General features: G+C 41.5%; 1 protein-coding gene across 1 annotated transcript in view; it reads left to right on the forward strand.

Annotated features, from left to right (window-relative positions):
* LOC122810257 (microfibrillar-associated protein 2-like) overlaps window positions 1–25,018 on the forward strand; it is a 1,267,702-nt gene extending 1,242,684 nt beyond the window's left edge. Inside the window, exon 8 of the mRNA XM_044081798.1 lies at window positions 24,251–25,018. Within this exon, the coding sequence (XP_043937733.1) occupies window positions 24,251–24,357 (107 nt within the window). The 3' untranslated portion in view covers window positions 24,358–25,018. The remainder of the gene's footprint in view (window positions 1–24,250) is intronic.
* Window positions 25,019–25,592: the final 574 nt, after the last annotated feature.

Below are 25,592 nucleotides of genomic sequence, written 5' to 3' on the forward strand. Positions count from 1 at the left end.
CTATGTCAACTACCCCATCAGACGTACTTAAATCTAACTGGAGTTTAAAAATAACATACACAACCTGCTTCTCTTCCTTGTCACATTCAGTATTTTTATTCTTTTTTGTAATACAATGTCTTGTCCGCTTCTTTATTTTCTTACCCTTAGCTTCTTTCTTTATTGGAGAATCTGACTTATTTAAACTCCCATTCACACTGTTATCCAAAAGAAATTTCTGAGTAACATTCTGTTAGGGCAATCCAAACACTCATAAGTCAGTTTCCAATCAATTAATTATTCAGAAATCATAGCAAATTCTTTACTAAAATGACACATACAAGAATCTTTATTATTATCACTAAAGGACTTGCTAGCAATGAACTTCAAAAGTTCAGTAGTTTAGTGCAAGATAAACAAGTATTAGCTTCACCTTGCTTATAATACCCTTTACAATGCAGACATTCTTTGATATAATTTGAATTTATAAGGTCTTCCTAAACATACAACCTTAGTGAATCCATGTTTCACTGAATGTTTAATAAATAAAGTATATACTTAAATTCCTTAAAAATGAAGTATAACAAGTTTTATTCATTCAATCAATTAATCACTCGTCACGTAGATGCAAGCACCCCTCTTCCCAAACGAGAGATTTTAAGCAGTACAAGCTCCTGTCTGATTGGATGGGCTCCAATAACATGAACAACCTTTCTGGAAGTTAAAAATAAAACAAACAACTGTCACCCTGTTTTTCCTAAAAGGACAAGAGGTAAGACAGAAAATAATCATAAAAAAGCACCAGCTTTTTGCCCTCAGCTGAGAACATGAGTCCCAAACGTGTACTTGCGTCAAGTCACTGGGAGAGAGATTTTAAGCAGTATAAGTTCCAGTCCAATTGGATGGGAGCATTCACTGGCCCTAATAGCATCAACAACCGTCCAGGAAGTTAAGAAAAAAAAAAACAAAACAGGTGTTACAAAGGCAGATAGTGCCACCACAGCTATCTGGAATTTTGTAAATAATTATGTCATTTGTGAATATCAACATGATTTATATAAGATGCTTGTGCTGCAAATGTATTAGAACTGTATGTTCTAATCTCAACACTGGCATCTGTGTCTGTGTGTTTGGGTGAGAATCATATCCTGTGTGGGTTATACCATTTTGATGTGTGTACCAACCATGCCTGTTTACCACCTCCCAATGTTATTACGTTATATAGCGTGTTAATGGCATCTGCCTCACATGCAGCATGTTAAAGTGTTGTACAGGCCATACCAGTCATCTGTACAGATGTCTACTGAATATCCAGATGTGTGCAACCTGGTCTGTGTCCTCTAACAATGGCCATGTATGTGATATCATTACCAAATAGGTCACAGTTACTGTAGTGACACACATGCCAGCATCAGATATCATACCTGACTAAAACATCATGCTGATACAATGTATGTTACCCTATCACTTCCCCACGCTTGTAGGAGCAATAAATGACTCCAGTTGCTATTTCTGGTGGGTTATCTCACCATCCATGAAGGCATTGACAACATTACGTATTATAAGAGGTAGTGGGTTATGTCCCATGCATATAATCTATGTGGGGCATGTCATGTGTATATAGCACTATAGTACATTAAAGTGGATATGTAGGTTTACGAATCTGTCCATTGCCAACTGTTTGTGTTACTGTATGCACATCCCCTGTGTCAGTGTTTACTGTGTGTATGTGAAGAATATACCATTTTGTCTTCCTGTTCCACCCTATGAACTCAGGAATACATGCTACAAACCTGTCATACACAGTACCATGCATGCCCTCACCAACTGCATCAGGTTTGATTATATGGGAAAGAAATGGCAGGGGCAACAGATGCTGACACATGAATCTTCTGTGGTCAATCTAATGGCTACGCTTGTGAGGGACCTACTGACAGTACTCCAGTAACCTGTTCCATATGTATGAGCCTGTGGTACTACACAACACTGAGGTGATATGTCTGAAGGCTACCTGTCTGTGACGAGGGGTATGTATGCAAGGTCACATTGTCTGACAACAGTGTCTGTCACACATTGTTGCATGCATACACACCTGGTAAACGTACATATAAAGCTGTATCTTGGCTATGAAATGGTTGGTGTATTTCCATTCTGCCATACTCCATGTTGGTAATGTCTGCAGGGCCACAGCCTGCAGACAGGAATACACCTGGAGCACAAACAGAATACAACATGTCACACTACAGTCAGTCAGTGGTACTAACAGAAATAATGCATCATGGCTAACTTACACCTTTATATGTACCCATAACAAATGCAAGCAGACAGCACCTTACACAGTATTATATAGCTACACTGTACTATATTCACCCTGTGCATCAGACCCATATTAGCATGTCCCTGCATCAATAGTATGGATGACAGGGATGTGGCACAGATATCATCATATGCATAGGGTGTGGTGTGGGTTTGCCAGAGGCCTAGGCTGGGCCATACGGTTGACATCATGTGTGTGTGTGTTTGGAGGGCTATCTTACAGATGGGCTGTGCAGAGGTGCTGTGTGTGTCTAGAGGTGACCTGCCTGTGAAACAGATGTGTGTGTGTGTATGTATGCACACAGTCATGCCATGTGGCTGCCCTACACAGGGGTATGTTGGACAGCTGTGGAATGTACATGACAGGGTGTCCAGTTCACCATTTCTGGCCATGGACATGGGAAGTGGTCTTGCTAGGGGTCTCACTGGCACCACCAGGCCCAAGGCCAGATGCAGTACTGCTTCCCGATGGTGACTGCTGTCTGCTGGATCTGTGTCCCTGACAAGACCAGCCAGGACCAAGTGCCAATGGCCTGCTCTGTTGTGATGTGGACAGCAACCCCCCTTCAATAGTGTTGGTGTCACTGCCACTAGGGGAGTGTGAAGGTGCATGGCCCCATAGACTTTCAGCTGATGTTGGTGCTGACCTATGCCCACGTGGCCAAAGCCAATCTCCTACCACACGCTCTAGCACAAACATGTCATGGTCTAGGATTGTCAAGGTCTCACCCCACTGTCTATTCACAACCTCAGTATTTTGATGTGTGGCCTCGACAAGGTCATGTATGTCGCCACGTAAATTAGGAAGAGTTGCATCCAACACCCTGATTATTTGTCTGGTGTTACATTCACTACATGCCTGTGTATCCTTGACAGCCCGAAACATCCTTCTGGTGACACCTGCTGTGGCACTTGTGACAGTGACTTGATGAGCAGCAGTCCTCCTGTGAGCACCCCTGCCCATCCAACTTTATAGGATCTCATCTGCACTCTGGTTATGGCCAGTGTCTACACTCACATCTGTCATAGTCACCACACTAGCCTGTTCCATGCCACCACCTGCCATCTGTCCGTCATCTGTGGCTGCTGGGGACAGGGCATGTGTGGGCATTGTGACTGTGTGCAGGGACATTGTGGATAACTGTAGGATGCCAACTGATGGCACATATTCAGCCCCTGACAACCCCACTTGTGCCTGACTATGACCATCATTATTGTCAGAGTCTGCAGAGACACTGACATCAGATTCTGAGTAGGAGGGACCAGGATCACTATGTCCACCTGTGGAGGGAAGACAACATATGTAAATTAATACTTGCACTATAATATGTGCACACACACGCTCGCACACACACACACACACACACACACACACACACACACACACACACACACACACACACACACACACACACAATTACTGTTCACCTGTACAGTGGCAACTCCTACAGAACATACCTCTCAGCTGTGCAGAGTGTCACTGAATGTCTACATGTGTGGCTCATATTTCTGGTCTGTTCTTCATAAGTCCTGTGTTTGTCTGACACATTACTGGGATGATTTGAAGACTGGTATCACTAGTTAATGATGTATTTTGAGTTTCACATTTAAAAACCTGCAGTACATGTGTGTTACAACAGAATCAGTTACACTAACAACCTTCTAATCTTACAGTGGATATTATAAGTGTAGACACCCCTGTTAAATTGCCAGGTTTGTCTGATATAACATGAGACCACAGAAATCATGTGGTAACATTTCCTACCTTTAATGTGACCTATAACTTGTGCAATACAATTGAAGAACAAACACATCGGTTAGGGGTAACATATATAAAATGAAATACGTACAATAGGCTGGTTACATGACTGTGCACACCCTTAAAGTAATACTTTGTTAAAGCACCTTTTGATTTCATAACGGCAGTCAGTCTTCTTGGGAAGGTGTGTAGCATGGCACATCTCGACGTAGCAATATTTGCACAATCTCCCTTGCTGAAGCCCTCCAGCTCTGTCAGATTGCAAGGCCATCTCTTCTGCACAGCTCTCTTCAAGGCACCCCACATATTTTCTATTGGATGTATGTGTGGACTGTGGCTGGGCCATTCCAAAATGTTGATTGTCTTCTGATGAAGACATTCTTTTTTGGATTTGGACGTATGGTTTGGGTCATTGTCATGCGGAAAGGTGTACTTCCTCTCCATCTATAGCTTTCTAGCAGACACATGAAGATTTTTGGTATTTGGACCTGTTCATAATCCCCTCCACCTTAGCTAAAGGCCCACTTCCAGCTTACAAACAGCAATCCCAAAGCAGGACACTGCCATCACCATGCTTCACCATGGGGATGGTGTTCTTTTGGTGGTGCACAGTGTTGGTATTGTGGCCAAAAAGTGCAACCGTGGTCTCCTTACACCACAATACATTTCCCCACATGCTTTTGGGAGACCTGATGTATTTTTCTTGAAAAATTCACCAGACCTGGATGTTGTTCTGTGTGAGAAAAGGCTTCCATCTTCCAACCCTACCCCATAGGCCAGACATGTGGAGAATATGGGAGACTGTTGTCACATGCAGTACACAACCAGTATCTGCCAGGGATTCCTGCAACTCATTTAGTGTTGCTGTAGGTCTCCTGACAGCCTCCCCGACCAGTTTGGGTCTTGTCTTTTCCGCACATTTGGAGGGATATCCAGTTCTTTGCAATGTCACTGTTGACCCATATTTTCACCAACATTTGATGACTTGTCTTTACTGTGTTCCATGGTATATGCAATGCTGTGGAAATGTGTGTGTACCCTTCTCTGGGCTGATACCGTTCATAAATGAGATCCCTATTCTGCTTTGTAAGCTGTATGTGAGCTATGGCTGTTGCTGTAGCAGGCAACTGAGTAAATTTAGGATCATCCTGGTAGGACATCTGACCATTATTTGATGTTAATCAAAGAGTCTCTGTAATTGATGGCAAGTGTGTACCCAAGAAGATGTAATGCTGTAATTATATTGAAAGCCTCTTCAACTCAATATTAGCTTTAGCCTGTGCACATGTATGCATCTAGCTTCTTGTACATTTTTTACGTGTCATAATTGTTCCTCTAACAGATTTGTTTGTTTTACAATTGAATTGTACAGGTTATAGATCACATGAAAGTTTGAAAGGATTTGGAAATGTTTTATTGTGCTCTCGGTTTTCTATATCACATATACCTGACATTCTAACAGGTACACACACACACACACACACACACACACACACACACACACACACACACACACACACACACACACACACACACACACACACACACACACCATTTATATGGACTGTATAACATTAATTTATAAAATATGTCCCTAGTTTTGAGCCTTTGTCCCCCCATTTTGTCAGTCTTTGTCCAGATTTCTTACAATGACAGGTTCTGAAGTATGCTACAGACATGTGACATCTCCTGCAAATAGGCCCCTGTGATGACCACTGTGATGCAATGCCATTAACCCCACCACAAGTGAACATGCAGATATTGTAATATGGCTGAGAGTAACAGTTGTTTGCATGGTCAAATGCATGACCTTAACATGCCTGGGGTACTGGTGAGCCACAACAGGAAAATCCCATACTCACCAGCTTCAAACTGCTGTCCCACATCCAGACCAGAGGGACCTATGTAGTTGTGGGGGAGAGGTATTGTCAGCACACTCATATTTGGCATTGGTACAAGATGGATGCTACTTTTCTGCACATGTACAGTACAAGCTCTGATAATACACAATTTGCTGTCCTTCACCATAGATGTGCACTTGTGTGCATTACTAAACCTCACCCACAAATGCAGTTTGAACTGATATATGCATCTAGATACTCTATAGAAGACAGTATGACTGCTACATATGATTAAATTGATATGCACTTTGCCCTTACCTGGATGCTCCTCACCTGTTACCTGGTGCCACCCCCCTCCATGACTTGTGTTTCTTGTATTGGCTGTTGTGTGGGTGCTGGCCCACAGTTGGCAAAGAGCTCCTCTGTTGTCATAAGTGGGGCCTGTGTGACTGGACACCTATCTGTAGCAGTACGGTCCTTGGCCAAGGCAGCAGCCCTTTGCTGGGCATGATGTATCAGTTCAGTTGCCTTATGCCTGACCTGATCATATGGTGGCCCAAGGTGTTAACTCTGTGGACAAGGTTGTCCCACAGGGCAGTCCGCTCCCATAGATTTTATCGACTATGGCCGAACATCACCCTATGGTGCTGGATTATGGCACTAGTGATGGCTGAATTTTCAGATGCAGTATATGCTGGCTGCTGCTGCATGTCACCTGGAAGACATAAACAGGGAACACACATTACAGGACCTCAGACATTGCCCAAAGTTATTTACAGAGTCAGCACATTAACATTGCCTATCATTAGCCACCACTTACAACCACATCATACCCCTGTCATCTATCAGCACAGTATGAAACTGCATTGCACTCCTGGTCCTGATGTGTTATGTTCCTCCCAATGATGGCCAGTACATTGCATAAACCACCATTCATCATTCACATTTGTGTATAGGGATGACAGTGGCCATCTTCCTTGAAGATGGGATGTCAGTGGTGCTCAGGTTTTGCTTGCATACATTGTGTAATGGAGCTAGAAGCATATGCCTGAGTTCATGTAGGATGCAGACAGGAATGTTATCAGCTCCCATAGATACTTGCGTTTGTTGACTTTGATTAGACAGTATGCACCTGCTCCCTGATGATGAGGGGAGGGGTTCAGGTGCTGTGCATATCCACCTATACTGATGGTGAGCCAGGGGGCGATGTTTGCCCTAAACCTGTCTGCAGCAGGTTGGCTATAGCTATGATGTGTGTGTATATGGTGTGATTGACCACCATTACAGGGTGGGTTGGGTTGTTGCCTCTGAGACTGCAGACATAAGTGAAGATGGCCTTGTGATTGCCCTTGGTGGATGTGTCCAATTGGTACTCATCGTTAGCCTTACAGTAATCCACCTGTGACCTTATATACTCGTTCAGACAAAGGTTGACTTGCTGCCAAGTTGGTGCCTACTCCTACTTTGCCCTGTACAGCCAATATAGCAACCGATTATGTGGTTTATGTATTGCTGCTTTCCAGCAAAGAGGATTACTCTACCTTGGTGGAGGCAGGTTTTACATGTAAGGAGTTGCTAAGGCCATACAGCTATGTGGGTGGTCATATAGCTGTTTGTAGTAAGCATGGACACAAGGTCATAACACAGCTGGATACCTCTCCAATAGTAGGCATGGACACAAGGTCATAACACAGTTGGACACCTCTCCAATTTCAACCTGATAATCATGCTTATTCTAGTACCCACGTATGTGCCAGGGCAATGCAACAACCAGTAGCTGTAGAAATCTAACTCTGTTGAATGTACAGAAACTAAGATCACACGTGTGTACAACATGTACAGCTTATTTACCTGCCATTTTGCATCCCATGTCTGTTGTTATGAGGTGGCCAGGTATACCTACTCATGCAAGTAGGTGCACAGGTAATACCTGATATACATTTCTGGTCTATGTCGGTATGGCACACTGTATTTACACTCTTGTTGCTCAGTCATTCCTCTCAACCTGTTAGAGCAGGACATCTGTAGGATGCCACACATGCATGGAGGTAATGGGCCATACTTAGTGACACTTTCTTAATATTGCTGTAACATACTTAAGTCATTTGATAGCATAGTAGCCTTTGCATTCACAGACATACCCTGGAGGATGTCCAACACTCATATGGCAGGAAGAGAGGTGAAAGGCTAGGAGTGTGGTAGTGAGGGTAGGAACCTTTAAAGTTGGCAGTATGACTGGTATAGGGACAGAGCTAGCTGATATGATGTACAGAAGGAAGGTTGATATAGTGTGTGTGCAAGGGACCAGATGGAAGGGGGTAAGGTAAGGCTAGGTGTATCAGAGTTGGCTCCAAATTGTTCTATCATGGTGCGGATGGGTGGAGAAATTGTATAGGGGTTATCCTCAAGTAACAGTATGCCAAGAGTGTTTTTGGAGATGAAAAGATTATCAGATAGAGTAATGTTTATGAAGTTGGAAATTGATGGTGTAATGATGAATGCTGTTAGTGCATATGTTCCACAAGTTGGGTGTGTGATGGATGAGAAAGAAAAATTTTGGTGTGAGTTAGATGAAGTAGTGATGACTGTACCCAAGGGTGAGAGAGTGGTGATTGGAGTAGATTTCAATGGGCATGTTGGTGAAGGGAACAGAGGGGATGAGGAAGTCATGGGTAGGTATGGTGTTAAACAAAGGAATGCAGAAGGTGAGATGGTAGTGGATTTTGCAAAAAAGATGGACATGGCTGTGGTGAAAAAGTATTTTAACAAGAGGGAGAAGCATAGGGTGACATGCAAAAGTGGAGGAAGATGCACACAGGTGGATTATATCCTATGCAGGAGGGCCAGTTTGAAGGAGATTGGAGACTATAAAGTGACAGGGAAAGTGCAGTTAGGCAGCATAGAATGTTGGTCTGTGGGATGACGTTTGTGATCAAGAAGAGGAGGAGGAGTGTGAGGGCAGCACCAAGGATCAAATGGTGGAAACTGAAAAAGGTTGATTGTGAGGTTGAGTTCAGGGAAGAGTTATGACAGACACTGGGTGGTAGTGAAGAGTTACTGAATATCTGGATAACTACAGCAGAGCTAGTAAGGGAGGTGGCTGGAAAGGTGCTTGGTGTGACATCTGGACAGAGGAAGGAGGACAAGGAGTCCTGGAGGTGGAATGTGAAAAAACAGGAGAGTATACAAAAATGAGTTGTTGAAGAAGAAGTGGGATTGTCAGGGAGGTGAAGAAAGTAGAAGAGTATAAGGAGATGAGGTGCATGGCAAAGAGAGAGGTGGTGAAGGCTAAGGATGAGGCATATGAAAAGTTGTATGAAAGATTGGACACTAAGGATGGAGAAAAGGACCTGTATCAGTTGGCTGAACAGAGGGACCGAGCTAGGAAAAATGTGCAACAGATAAGGGTGATAAAGGATAATGAGGGAAAAATATTCACAAGCAAGGATAGTGCATTGAGCAGATGGAAAGAGTACTCTGAGGGGCTGATGAATGAAGAGAATGAGAGAGTGAGAAGGTTGGATGATGTGGGTATGGTGATCAGGAAGTGCAATGGACTAGCAAGGAGGAAGTAACGATAGCTATAAAGGGGATAAAGAAGGCAAAGGCTGTGGAAGCATGGAGGTGTTTAGGAGAAATGGCAGTGGAGTTTTTAACCAGATTGTTTAATGAAATCTTGGAAAGTGAGAGGATTTGTGAGGAGTGGAGAAAAAGTGTTTCGGTACCGATTGTAAGAATAAGGGTGATGTGCAGAGCTGTAGTAACTACAGAGGGATAACACTGATCAGTCACAGCATGATGTTATGGGAAAGAGTAGTGGAAGCTAGGTTAAGAAGGGAGGTGATAATTAGTGATCAGCAGTATGGTTTCATGCCAGGAAAGAGCACTACAGATGTGATGTTTGCTCTGAGAGTGTTGATGGAGAAGTACAGAGAAGGTCAGAAGGAGTTGCATTGTGTCTTTGTGGACTTAAAGTAAGCATATGACAAGATGCCTAGAGAGGAGTTGTGGTATTGTATGAGGAAGTCAGGAGTGGCAGAGAAATATGTAAGAGTGGAACAGGATATGTACAAGGGTAGTGTGACAGCAGTGAGGTCTGCGGTGGGAGTGATAGATGCATTTAAGGTGGAGGTGGGATTACATCAGGGATCAACCCTGAGGCCTTTCTTATTTGCAGTGGTGATGGACAGGTTGACAGACAAGATCAGACAGGAGTCCCCATTGACTATGATGTTTGCGGATGACATTGTGATCTGTAGTGCGAGTAGGGAACAGGTTGAGGAGACCCTGGTGAGGTGGAGATATGCTCTAGAGAGGAGAGGAATAAAGGTCAGCAGGACTAAGACAGAATATATGTGTGTGAATGAGAGGAAGGATAGAGGAATGGTGAGGGTGCAGGGAGTAGAGTTTGAAAAGGTGGATGAGTTTAAATACTTGGGATCAACAGCTCAGAGTAATGATGAGTGTGGAGGAGAGGTGAAGAAGAGCATACAGGTAGGATGGAAAGGCTGGAGAAGAGTGTCAGGAGTGGTTTTGACAGACGACTACCATTAAGAGTGAAAGGGAAGGTCTACAGGAGGGTAGTGAGACCAGCTATGTTACATGGGTTGGAGACAGTGGCATTGACAAAAAGGCAGGAGTCAGAGCTGGACATGGCAGAGTTAAAGATGTTAAGATTTGCACTGGGTGTGTTGAGGCTGTACAAGATTAGGAATATGTATATTAGAGGGTCAGCCCAGGTTGGACGGTTTGGAGACAAAGCCAGAGAGGCGAGATTATGTTGGTTTGGACATGTGCTGAGGAGGGATACTGAGTATATTGGGAAAAAGATGCTAAGGAGGCCAGGTAACAGGAAAAGAGGAAGGCCTAAGATAAGGTTTATGGATGTGGTGAGAGAGGACATGCAGGTGGTTGGTGTGACAGAGAAAGATGCAGAGGACAGGAAGAAATGGAAACAGTTGATCTGCTGTGGCGACCCCTAACAGGAACAGCCGAAAGGAAAAGAAAGAGATGTTGTAATGTCAGTCTTCACAGATTTGCCAATGATTTGCCAGACATAACACAACTCTATGAGTAAATGACTACAAATATGAAGCGCACATATGGTCAGTGTGCATCACACTGGACAGTTGAATGGTATGAGCTCAGTATATCACATGCAGGTCAACACACATGTCTGCAACAGTAGTTTACTATACTAATACCCTGTATAGGTCTCCCACATTTGTGAGACAAACATGTATATCATAGTTGTATTCACAATTAACATATGGATATCTATGACATCCTAGTAGCTGGCCTACCAGTGTCACAGTCAGTGTTGTTCAACACACACTACAGTAGTAGTCATATCTGAGTCATCCTTTCCTGGGGTGACTCAGGAGCCTGAGGTGTGATCTATGTCACTGCAGACAGACACAGATTCTACGGCCATAGGTTCTGATCAGCAATATATCAGTACAGCAAGTCTTGTTGAGACATATTTGTTGAACTTCCTATTTCCCATTATTACGTACACCCTACTGCATTCCATTACATGCTTACTTGTTTGACATATTTTTTTTGTAAAGTATGGTTGGTTTGATTCCAATATGTGCAGGTTGGTTTGTCTGTCTGTCTGTCTCTCTCTCTTTACAACCATAAAAGCATCTGCATCATTTCCCTCTATATTCCTCCAGGCAACAACATCAACACCTTGGAAGACATCCTCTCCTGGGCCTCCTCAAATATTAAGCTGGAAACCTACATAATGGGAGGTGTAAACATAGACTGGAACAAAATTGGTAACCTCTACCCCAGCATGTCAATCAATCGGTTTAACTACACTCAACTCACTAATTCCATTACTAGGCCTAACAAAACCAACCCCCTCAGGCTGCATAGTAGACTGGATCCTAGTATCTCATCCAAATAAAGTCAATAAATCTGGTGTCATTCCTGACCCTTTAGGAGACCACCTGCCTGCCTTCACTCATCGAGCTACCCTGAATTCCCCACACCCCCACCACTTCATCCACACTCGTAACCTCTCTAACTTTAATCCCACTACTTTCTCTGATTCTCTCCGGTATACTAACTGGAACCCCCTAAAAACTCTTCCATTAGACACAGCCGTTGACTTCTTCAATACAACATTCTTAAATGTCCTTAACCCCCTAGCCTCTATAAGAACAAAAAGAGTAAAAACTAAGACCACCCCATGGCTTACCAAAGACACCAAAAAAACTATTCTACAAAGAGATAAATCCTGGAAAACATACCTCCAATACAAACAACCAGAAAACCTACTTAAATGCAAATAGCTGAGAAACCTGGCCAAAAAACAACTATGGTGCACTGCATATATTCTTCCACTTCACAAGGGTGGCAAAAATGGTAACATCTCTAATTTCCACCCCATAGCCATCCTCTCCCCCATCTCTAAACTTCTCAAAAAATGCATCCACCTTCAGCTCTTGCCATTCCTTACCAAACACCAGCTACTTTCTCCCACCCAACACGGCTTCCACCCTGGGCACAGTACCAAGACCGCCCTTCTCTCCTTCTTACATATGGTCAATTCAGCCTTTGACTCTGGTAAAATAGTATCCTCAGTTCTGCTGGACTTATCTAAAGCTTTCAACACCATTTCCCATTCCCACCTGCTACATCACCTGTCTAATCTCAATCTCTCCCACAAAACACTTTCCTGGTTCTCCAGCTATCTTTTTGACAGGTCTCAAGCTGTAAAATGGGGCCAGAGCACCTCCACCTTCCTTCCCACCCCCACCGGAGTACCCCAAGGCTCCATACTTGGCCCAGTACTATTCAATATTTTATTAACGACTTTCACAAAGCCATACCTACCACCAAAATCGTCCAATATGCTGACGATTCCACTTTGATCTGCTCTGCCTCTAATCTAACTGATCTCCAATCACTGACACAAGCTGCCTTCTCTACCACCGAAAACTGGATGCTCCAAAATCACCTATCTCTAAATGCCAACAAAACCAAAATCCTTTTATTCTCTCCTTCAAAATCATTTACTTTGGACAAAAGTTCACTTCAAATAACCAGCCACAACAACTCCATTATAGAGGTCGTTCCCTCTGCCAAACTTCTTGGTGTCACCATTGATGAACACCTAAAATTTAACACTCACGTCCAGCTAAACATAAAAAAAACATATAAAACTCAGCCTACTTTATAGAAACAACCACTTCCTCTCTCCTGCTACTAGACTAACTCTCGCCAAAACCTATCTCCTTCCCTCTCTACTGTATGGCACCCCTCTGCTCACCAATTTATCCTCCACTCTCTCCTACAAACTTGAAGTATGTTACAATAAAATATCCAAATTTGCTACCAAAGCCAAATCCTCCTCTCACCACTGTACCTCCCTCCACTCTTTAAACTGGCTCAAACTCCCTAACCAACTTGACTTTCTACAAATCACCACAGTCCACAGATTACTGTTCCAACCTACTAAGTGCCCTGCACTTTCCAATATCCTACAACCATACACCCCTCCTAGAACCCTTAGATCTACCCACCAAAACCTTATTACTGTCCAAAAACCCAAGCGCCCAGCTGGTCAACTTCTGCTATCCTTCTCCTTAGCTAAAAAATGGAATGCCCTTCCCCCCTCTTTGAGGACCTGTGACAACCTAGAAAACTTTAAAACTCTTCTTCATTCCTTCCTTTATTTAAACAGGAAATGCAACTGTACTCTTCACCCCATAGCTCCCAAGCTCTCATTCACTCTTACTCCCGGCTAACCTTCTCACCTAGCCAACCTGTCTTTAATATAAATTGTATAAAAAACTAAACTGTAAAATCTAGCCTCAAGGCCTTTTGCCTTCTTTCTCACCTAAACAAAACAATAATTGCTTGTATTCTTGTATGTATGTTACCTGTTGTTTGTAATGCAAAGTTTCCTTTGCTTTTGCCTGTTGTTTGAAATGCAAAGTTCCTTTATGTATGCTACCTGCTGTTTGTAATGCAAAGTTTCTTTATTTGAAATGCAAAGTTTCTTTATATATGCTACATGCTGTTTGTAATGCAAAGTTTCTTTATTACTATTCATGTAACTAAACTATGTATTGTGGAGATTTTCTCCCTGAGCCTCCACTGAAAACAGGCTCCCCGAGCCCAGTGGACCTCCCCGGTCATCAAACTGGAATAAATAAATATTTCTCTCTCTCCAAGATGTAGGGTATACATCTGTTTTGCATAGGCAGCAGCTTACCTTTTGTAGGTAATGCTCATGAGCAGCTGATGGCCTGTGCACCATTTGGTGACCCCACTTGCTAATTGCATGCAGAACAGCTGTGTTGTTATTCCTATAGCCAATGGCATGGCAACACATTCCTATAATTGAGTATGTCATGTGGGCATTGCCCCTTTTCTTTGCCTGTGAGGAGGACTTCTTGGAGGTATGTGAACAAGAGCATCACAGATGGTAGTTAGAAATACCTTTTACCATGAAAACTGAGGAGACAGCCCAACAAAATGAGAGAGATTGTTCAGGACATATGGACAGAATGTAAGTATTCCTGTTATACAGTTGGATTAATGCTAGTTTAACAGGGTTTGTGTTGACATGGATTTTCTGTGAGATTTTAAGTCTTAGTGTGTTATGTGGCTGACATAACTCTCAACTGTAGTGCTATCCACAAAATGGCCAGAGTTTTGACTCTTATGTTTGGTGTGTTCCTCAGACATTTCTTGTCTTTGGAAAATCATTAGCATACTCTGGGGATTGCAGTCAGTAAGTGGTAACTTCCATTTGTGTTTCTGACTTTATATCCCTCAGAAAAGATATGTTACAACAAACCCTGTTAAACCAGCAACTTTCTCAGTTTATAACAGCAATATTTCAAATATGCCCCTGTTTTGGGGCTTTTGTCCCTCAAGTGTGTCAGGCTTTGTCCAGATGTCATTCAGTAAGAGGTTGATAGGTATGGTATATCATTATTTAGTGCATTCATTCCTGATATCATCCCAGTGATGTACCAAAATGTGAGACATTTTATGTGGAAGAGGCCTTATATATGAGGACAAAGCCTGGACATTCTGTGGGAAGATGTACAGTTGAGAGGTCTGTGTATTTCTGGCAATTGTTGACAGACTGTCAGGATTGTGTAGCAGTGTAGTGTGTAAATGTTATTTGGCCTGTGTAGGGGGGCTAGATGTAAGTGTTATGGCTCTTTTTCTATCTGACTGTGCATGCTGTTCCAGTTTCTGGTGGTTCATCAGCTGCATATGTTTGTAGGGGTAGACTGAGACATGTCCCATACCATGGTTAGGATTCATACTACACTGTGAATTAGGTCAGTATATGTAGGGGTAGTGTGTGAGTGGCAAGCATGATGCTTTTGTTCACACAGTCCTTATATTCTACTGTTCATTTGGCTTATTGGTATGTCACTGTAACTGTGGTGAAATTGGTTGTGGGCATGCAGTTTCACACTAGTGTCTGTTTTTCAGTGCTGTTACATCCTTGTAGTGCCTAATATATTTGCAAATACATGTCTAATTCCCCATAGCGGATTTGGTTTAGTGTTGTGTTAGTCTGACTGTAGTTTGGACGGTGCTTGGTGACATGCTTAGCAGCTCAGTGTAGTTTCCCTAATGTGATGTTATGTCCAGATATTTGTAGGATGTACTGTTGTCTGGCCCTCATAAGTGTTGTGCATTTCTGACACATCAGTGGGATGATGTGAGGATTTAAGTCACTAACTAGTGAGAAGTAACTGAGTGTTGGACTTGTGCTATTTCAGTCAATATATGTTAGAACAGACAGGAGTGTGTTACTGCAGCAACTGTGTCAGTTTATCTAGTCCAGTATTTTGGATATGTCCCTATTTTCATGGCTTTCTCCCCCCACTTTGTCAGGCTTGGTCCAGATTCGTTGCACTAAGGGGTTCTGAGCATATCTCTCAACTGGCCAGATTGTTTCAGAATGTCCAGGTTTATTGCTCACATTTCTGGTCTGTTCCATAGATTCATTATTTTTATTTCTCTTGTAAATCACTGTGATGACCTGAGGATTTATGTCAGTAAATGATGACATACATTTCAGTTTCAGACCTCACATCCTTCAGAACATGTATGCTGCAACAAACCCTGTTCCTCTAGCAACTTTCTACATTTATAAGAGCAATATTTAAAATAGGTCCCTAGTTTTGGCCCATTGTCCCCACATTTTGACAGCCTTTGAGCAGATTTCTTGCACTAAGATGTTGAAAGGTATGGTTTTGAGGTATGACTCCTCTACATGTTATGACTATATATATATATATATATATATATATATATATATTTATATTTTATATGTATATCTCTCTATATATTATGTATATATTTTTCCATATATATGCATTTCCATATTTCCATACATATATACATGTGTATATATATATATATATATATATATATATATATATATATATATATATATATATATATATATACCAAACCTGACTGTTTCTACAGAATCTTTTCCCTACTGTTGAATGACTCTACTGCATGATATGTTTGAAAAAGCATCATAAGTCCCTAGAGCTCAAATGGTCTAGTGGTAGATTGCTTTCAATATGGTGTGCAGTTCCTAGGTTTGACACTTGGCAGGGCTGATTATATTGTTGCTAGGCAGAACAGCGACTGATGGAGACAGAGTGATTAAAGCAGTTTTAAGCAGGTTTGCATAAGTTTGCATGACGCTAAGCGATGCCAACACATGGTTAACCATACAGATGCTTAATCTGTGTTGGCTTCACTTAGCATTGCACAAACTTGCTTACTCCCGCTTACACCCACGCTAATTTCTGTAAAAGAAAAGAAAAAGGGGTGATAGGAAAGTGGTGAAAAAGTGTCATGCAGAGGGAAAACCAATATGAACTATAGCTAGGGATGTGCAGGACGGGTGTAGGGAAGTCCATTGCTGTCCATTTCTTATGCAGCTACAGTTGTGCATTTGTACAGAATGTGGAGGTGAATTTGGATTCTTAAACCCCAGAGAGAGGGGTGAGGACAACAGAAATGTGTTGTCAAGCCAATTGGACTGGATTACATGTGTCCAATGGACACACGTGCAAAATGGACAGCTATGTATGAGGCGATTTTGTTTTAGGGACAGATGCCCTTTTCTTTTTTTTAAGGTGAGAGTGAGATGTTGGGGAAGGATTGTAGGTATGTCTGGGGAAGTAGGTTGGGTAGGGAGACAAGACAGACATGACAGCAGACAGGGGTGGTATATGACACATGAGGGGGGTAAACACATTTGACAAGGAGGGTGGTTGGGAATCCAAAGCCAATGGTTACAGTGGGGCTGAGATCCCCAGCCATAAGCTGTCACCACTGCACCTTCACAGCCCCAAAGGGGGCTGTGCTGGTGGCTGGACAGGATGGGCGGCCTGCCCCTCGTGGTGCACCGGTGGCCCTCAGTCTGGCACAGCTGCTCTCCAAACTCAAATCGAAGGGTGCTACACACCAAACCCCGGATCTGACTGTGGATGGCAGGCTCCTGTCTGTGCCTGCTCCCAGGGGTAACGGGCCCCGTCCCCCATCCGCTGAGGTGGCTCTACCCAAAGGTGGTGCAGGACCAGCAGACAAGGGAGATCTGGGTTGGGTCCCAGACATGCTGGGGCATGCTGCCACAGCCAGATCTGGTGGGACAGGTGGATCAGCTGGGAACTGCCTTCCCAAATGCACTATGGTGTTGAGGTTTTAGAAAATATGTTGGTTAGTCATGAACAACACATTTCAAGATTAGTTATAACAACATGCGTGAGTGTTCCAATTAACCCCATAAAACAGACATGAAACAGTTGCATAGCAAACAGAACACATGCATAAATGGAACAACAGTATGCATTGTAACAGCATGCCAGTAACATTGATGGCAACAGGCCACCAACAATGGTATTTGAACAAGGTATGTTAACATACCCGTAGTATATGACTAATAATCATTGATGGAGAAAAGGGGTGGGTGAGAGACAAAAAGTCCATTAACAACTGTTTATGCTTCCATTTTCCACAACAGTGCTACTCATTACTCTATGGGTCTGCCCTCACTTTGCATCTACCTATAGCCCATAGCTTCTGCAGTACAAACATACCTATTAAACTCTCAGCCTGGAATGGTATGAGGCAAACTGCAACAACTCTGGGTACATGACTAGAGGGGACTGGTATATGTCAAGGTTACATACCTGGCGTAGGAGGGGTACCCTGAACTGCTGTTATGTGAATGTGCTACTGACATACATCAACTGGATTCCTAGCTGTGTCCAGGATTATTTGCAGCAGTGACCACTAGCCGTGACAGAATGACACTTGAGAGACATGTATTGGGAACATACCTCTCAACCTCCTAGAGCATGACATCTGGACAAAGTCCATAAATATGGAACATTTTTATATATTGCTCTTATAAACTTAGAAAGTTGATACAATAACAGGTTTTACATTTGCATGGCTTTTCTGAAGGATATGATGTCTGACACTTGTATGTCTATCATTATTTTCTAACTTCATTCTATAATGATTTGCCAATGATTTGCCATGACACCACTACTTTATGTAAAATAGACCAAAAATTTGAGACAAATATCTGGACATTCAGTGAATATCTGTACAGTTGAGAGGTTTGATTTGGAAACAGTGTGTATTGTATGTACCTACCCTGCTGTCATTTGCAGGCATGTAGTGGGACAATTGAACAGTTATACACATTTTATTAGTATACCCTTCATACAGCTACTGGGGACATTTCCTTACTTGTAAAACCTGTGGGGAACACTACCTGACTGTTTTTACATGTATTCCTGATTCCTTATGTGTAGATTTGCACACATCTTAGTACCAGTCAGTGGATTTGAACCATGTCTAGTTGTGCAAAATTAACAGCTAAGCTATATCTCATCGCAATGAGCTACTTGGGAACTGCTGTTTTTTGTTTCAATGGGTTCTGCTTAATAGTCTCTTGGTTAGACAGTCTGAACTTGTAATCCTGTGATGCATGCATGACAGATAGTTATTGTACTGTGCATTACTCCTTTGGAAAGCAAAAGTTAACACAAGGCAATGCTGCATGGAACACACTTTGATACTTTACAGATTACTATTCAGGGTTCAGAGCTTAGTGCAGTATATATTTCACATTTAATTTATTTCTCCTTTTACAGCTATACCATCTACAGTTTCTCTTAGCAGCTTGTTCACAGATAAACCTCAGTTAATGTATGCTGTCACAGCCATATATGGTGTGAAAAACCTGTATACATTCTATATATGTCTACAACAACATACCAGAATAAACACAACAGTTTTTTGTAAGAACCTTTATTGTACATCAATATTTCTCAGTCAAACTTTTTTATTTATTCAGTTCACATAGTAACAGTATACCTACTAGCAGTAAGCAATGTACTCCTTCTTAGCTATTTGAACAATATACTGCTAAATAGATTTGTAATCACCAGCCTGTCAGCGCAGCCTCAGCAGTGTGTCACCATGGGCTTCGATGTTCATAGCCCTCTCTGCTGCAGCTGTAGGGGTGAAAAACACATGTTATGCATATCTGTCTATCACATTCTCAGGGTAGTATTTGCTGCAAACTACTTGATAGTGATACTTACACACTACTGGAGCATTCCAGTCCCATCCATTTTGGACCCACTGGTCCAAAAGCGCCCCTTCCTAAGTTTTAGATCAGCCTAGTGGTGCTGTATCTGCTCACCAGTCCGAGGGATTCCAGTAGCGCTGGCGAGGTCATGTGTGAGGTGGTCCCAGCCCTCCACTTCGTATTGGGAGCCCTGGTACTGGCCCCGCAGCAGTCTCTCATCATGTTTTTTTACTAGGAGTCCAGTCATGACCCTGGACTCCTGAATGCACCAACGTTGCGTCCGAAAGCACACTCCCTCTTCTACACCAACCATTGTATCTGCACAGATGAACTATAACAGAGTATGGCTGTATTCCCACCTGCACCATTTAAATAGTGGGATATTCCCACCCTTTGCTGTCATTAGGCCATTTTAAAAAGGTTAAGCTCTGCTAAGCAGTGCACAAACCCGGTAAGCTGGTTTTAACATTGCTTAAAGGAGAAGTTGTTGAGCACTGTTTAACAGTGCACAAATCCACTTAGCTGAGCTACCTGCTAGTTAGAAGTCTTGTCTTAGCAATGGTTCCACCTGCTAAGCATAGCTGAACATTGCTAACCATTGCTCGCTTTTAATTTTTTAAATATATCAGAATACTGACTTCATTTATTAAGTGCATATGACTTACTTTGCATGATAGCCCTCTTTGTGCTTTCCTTACATTGGCAAGGGGTGTGACTATACTCTATGGGACACTTGTGTATATGGGTGGTTTCCATGTTTTATGCACTCATAGTTCCATTTTACACCACCTACACTACCCTAGTTGAAAAAAACAGTTACTACATAATTTAAGTTTAAAAAAAAATATTTTAACACTGGTTTCCCATATAAAAATAACTTATCTGTTTTTGTACTCAAACCATAAATACCTGAATGTAAAGCTGGGACTCTAACCTCTACACTATCTCGGATTGGGAGCTTCAGCTGTATATTTGTATTTATCTCCTATGGGATGCTTAAGCTATGGTAAGCGGAGGGCCATAACACACACACCCACTTAGGTATGCTTAAATATTCCTTAGCCTAGAAAAAAAATGTAATATTATTATTATATTATTATGTTATATAGTGAGTATTGTGGTGTTCTGACAAGTCATTGAGGACTGCAATCAGGAAATAATTTCATACATTTGGATTTCAGGCTTCTTTCCTTCAGAGATTCATGCTAAAACATATCCTGTTTTCTAGCAACTTTCTAAGTTTGTGAGGGCAATATTTCAGATGTGTCCCTTTTTAGCCCCCCCCCATTGTTTGTGTCTTTGTCCACATTTCCTGCTTTAGCAGGTTGCGAGGTGTCATATGACACTTTCACTGTGCAGGGGGTGTGTCACAGAACCTGTCATACACCCCCTGCATTGGTTTCCTGCTCCCATATGTAGTTCAGTGTCCATGAACACTGAAATTCATTTATTTCATTTAAGTGTCCACGGACACTGAAATACTGGGATGATATTAGAGAAATTCTCTAATATTATGCAGGGTTGGGTTTAGAAAGTGCAGTATGGCAGTTTATAGGTGCAGGGGGTGTGTTCGTGGTCAGTGCACTACTTAGACATGCCCCCTGCACTCATTCATGGTTCGTGTCCATGTAGCATAAACAACAGTGTGCCTTTATGAATATGCAAGACGCGCTGCTGTGGCTACACAGATACAAACCACTGTGTGCAGGAATAGCACTATTCCTGCATGGAGTTTATTGAATCCCAGGGGATATATTTCAGTTTTCAATGCAGCTAGACACAGAGTCTATGTTGAGAAGATTTATGTATTGTCTTCAGAGTGAACTAATTACTACCTCTGAAAGTATGAAGGAATGCAATTGTTTTATGACTTCCATCATCTGCCAAAGATCTGAAGTCTATGTATTTTCACAGGTAGATGTTAAATACTGTCAAGCTTCCAGCAATGGGGGTTTTGCCTGGGATAGAGTTAGATGACAAGAAATTATGTCATTCTGCAATCTATCCCAGCAGTAATATTTAAAATTTTAATTTGACAACTCTGTGAGAGAGAGAATGCATTCTGTATTCTGTCTTGAACCTGGCAACAAGAAGAGCCATTCACCACATCTTCCTTCCTCTGATGAAGTAAGTTTCTAGGGAAGAGTACAATTCTCTTGTATATAGTCAAGAATATAGCAAAGCCTAGTTTAGATAATTTTCTTTATTTATTTGAGACTGTTTTAAATATTTCCTATGATTTTGAACTGTGATGTCACTGTGAATATATACTGAGTATTTTCTTGTTCTTTTATTGTTTATTAATAAATATATTTAAACATTTCATTCTGGCTGATCTATCTAGAGATATTTAAGTTTTGAGAGTACTTGCATATTTATTTGGTGATACTGTGTGGGTCACTCCTAATAGCCTTGCTCTTGGTTAAACTACCATTTGTATTAATATTAATATTACACAGTAAGATTGGACACCCTTTGTTCAGGGCCTTAAGTAGCTAATAAGGATTTGGCTGATGGCAGTGATAACTACCTTGTAGTCTGAGCAAAAGGAGGCATAGCTAGTAAACCTGTGCCAGCCTTTCCCAGGTGTGTGTGTGTGTGTGTGTGTGTGTGTGTGTGTGTAAATCAAACCTCAAAGAGTGTGTGTGTCAGCTACTTGAGCAGGGACATGAAGCACTGATTGGACAGACAGGGTGCTGGAGGTCTTGGCTTGGCCACTCAGCTGAGATCTCAACTCTATAGCTGTGCCAGTAGGGAGTCTTATTGGGGATCTGGAGAAAGAGGGAGAAGTCATCCCCAGACGAACTCTGATCTCTGTGTGCTCTTAAAGGAAACTGCACTTGATGCAGAGAGCTGCATCTGGAAATACTGTTTGTACCTGTTATCCTCCCAGTGTATGTCCCTCACTGGTGCCAGTGGTGAGGATTGAGGCTCCTTGATTACTGGTCTAGTGGTGGGTTGTCACACTAGGAAACACTGCTAACACCTACAACCAAATTAACAGTTACATCAGTGCAAGCAGAAGAAGAAAGTTAGACAACTTTACTGCAAAGAAAAATAAGACAAAAAGCCAGGAAACACTGCTTGCACAAGCAGAAACAGAAAAAATGAAGAAGTGTACCACAGAAAAAAAAAAAACAGAAATCCAGTTATTGCCACACTATGGTCAAAAGAGAGGGTGCTATCACTTCCAAGTACTTAGGTGCCTTATTACATTTTTGCTTTATAGTGCTGTGTTGTCTGTACAGTAAAGGTATAGTTTGCCTACCAAAGTTGATTACATTATACTTTTTAGCATTTAGTCTGAACCCATTTTTAGTACAGCAAGAGTATATTAGGAAGAGTTCATTCTGGAGGATCTGGGTTTCACTGGGTGACTTACAAACAACCAATAATTTACAGCTGTATGCAATCTTTGTTATCCAGAGGTCTTGGCTCTCTGCTTAGGGATCTGAGAAGTACATATTCATAGGCAGTTAGTTCATAGGTTCCTACTAAGCTAACTGCCCTTGCGAGCCATTTTAAGCTTAGCCAATTATCCCTTGTGAGACTCAAACCCTGCACCTTGTGTTTGTAAGGCAAACACCTTAACCATTAGGCCACCCTCCCGTCTTTTATGAAAAAGAGAGGCCCCAGTAGTGAGCCCTTAGAGGCACCACTGGTCAGTTTCATATTTTAGTCAATGATGAGGTACCAGCAAAACTATATGAGTTCTGTCTTTCACACAGTTTACTATCCATCTTACCATATATGGGGCAGATTTAAAAGCATTTAGCTTTTCAATGATGGCAGCACAGGGAATGGTGCCAAAGGCCTTGGCCAGACCAAGATACACCAGATGTACTGCATGTTCACTATATATAGTCGTCTTAACCCTTTTGAAGATATTTACCAAAGTAAATAGAAAGGATGTAACCAAAGGAAAGCCAACATGATGGGCATCAAGTTTAATAAGATTCTTCATATTGCAGTTTATGAAGTCACTTATGATACACTCCATGGCTTTGCAGATGAGGCTTATAAGGCTGCTAGGCCTGTAATCAACCAGCCGGTTGTAAGGCCACCCTTATGTAGGGGGTTTCAGTGTACTACAGTGCACCACTCATGGGGGACAAAACCAGTAGTTAAACTTAGGTTAAACATTTTAAGGATTGTGCCTGCAAAAGCATGTTTAATACTATTAATTAAGCACCCAGGTATATCATCAGGTCCCATGAAAGAAAAAGTTTTAGTTTTAGTTAGAAATTTCAGTAAATGATCTCCAGAGATAACTGAGGGAGAAATGAATTCAGATATTCTGGGGTTTTGAAATGAAGAGCCATGGGATGAAGTTGGCACTAAATTTGATAGCAAGAATATTGCCAATGTTTAATGGGGCAGAATAGAAGCAATATAGGGTACTTTTTCAATTTTTCATTATCTTTTAATTATTTTGAGCTTCAGAGGCCAGCATAATAACTTCATGGTCTCATCTAGTGGACCTGAAAACATTCTTCATTTTTTTTTTAATGCTTTGGATATTATCCTTGAGGAGATAAAATATTTATTTCATTTTATAGCTTATTTATGCCAGTGGACAAGCCTGGTAGTTTGTTTTTAATTTACAGTTCTACTTAAATGGAATTAGATTAATGATGCCCATAAAGCTGGAGTACAGAGATATCATATGGCAAAGCATCGATTGTCACTAAAAATAATTGATTTATTTTATTTTACTCGTTTTCTTCTTCTGTTTCATAGCGGAAAAGTGTCGTGAGAGGGCTGGTTGGCCTCGCCGTCTTCAAAGATCAGTTAAAGATCGGTCAATAGTGGCGGCCAAACAAGCGGCAACAGACAGCAAAGAATGACCTTCTTATAAAGTGAGGACATAATGCGGAAAGAAAGAAATGAGAATCAAAAGGACATGGAACTAACGCAGGCTGCAAAAGTGCATTCATTTTGGTTTAAGTAGATGTGTCTTTTCATAAAACAAGGAAACAGGTACAAATTGATCTGTTCTGAGATGGTAAAGTCATTCCTCTCAGTCTCAAAAAGAAAAAATAAATGCAATGCCATACTCCGTGTACTGTCAGTCAACAGTCAATTAGCAGGCGTAGAAGGGAAACACTCTTCTCTTGAACTTTTACAATATGGCTGCCTTTTTTTTTAACCTTGAAAGCCCACTAGACATAAGCATCCATTGCTCAGTTTAGTTTGTAGCATGAGGACTTTAGCTAAGCCAATGGAAGTTACAATTACTGCAGGTTTTTAAGAACATTCTTTTAAGGAGCACAGGAACAGTTTCCATGTTATACATGATTCTGCAAAGAAGTCTTTTGCAGTGCATTCAATAAGTTTATGTTGCAGTAAGTTAAAATTTTTAATGGCAAAAAAGTGATAACACAAATATCACCTTTTATTTCTACCCAGTCCTGCCTGTGTTACAAATACGCAACCTATCCATCCTCTACTTATTAACCAGAATTTATTTAGCAAATCCATTGCACACGTCTATAATTCTATCAAAAAGAAAAAAAATCTGCAGCTTTCCTGATGCTCAGTCTCTCAAGAGTTATTGAGTTTCGTCCTAGTACTATGGTGCATTTTTATGAATAAATTCCTGCTGTCAGACACATTTTGCTACATATAAGCCATGGACATTAATACCATACTTTCACATTCATAAGCAGTTTGTACAACTAATGACTAGAAATACTTTGTCACTCTGCTGGCTTACATTTGAATAAATATTGCCCGTTATTCTGTTAGATTCTTCAGTGCCTGTATCAATTCATATTGTACTGCGAATACAATAACCACTAAACTCAAGTATTTCAATGGTTTTGTTTTCTGTATCTTTGCAGCATGTGTTTTTTTTTTTCTTTTTTTTGGAATAGAATTGAGGTACTATCCATCAAAGTACCATATCTAAAAAACAGCTTAAGGCATGTGTGGTTAATGACGATTGTTAACATCAAAAACATTATTGTCATCCTGTTTTACATATTACAGCATATGTGTTCAAATAAATGATTCAGATTCTCTTATACAATATTTACAATACATAAAAATATTTTCATATGTGCGTTCGCTTAAAAATCAT

This window comes from Protopterus annectens, chromosome 1.part1, assembly GCF_019279795.1.
Source record: "Protopterus annectens isolate FY-2018-M chromosome 1.part1, PAN1.0, whole genome shotgun sequence".
Classification (NCBI taxonomy): Eukaryota; Metazoa; Chordata; order Ceratodontiformes; family Protopteridae; genus Protopterus; species Protopterus annectens.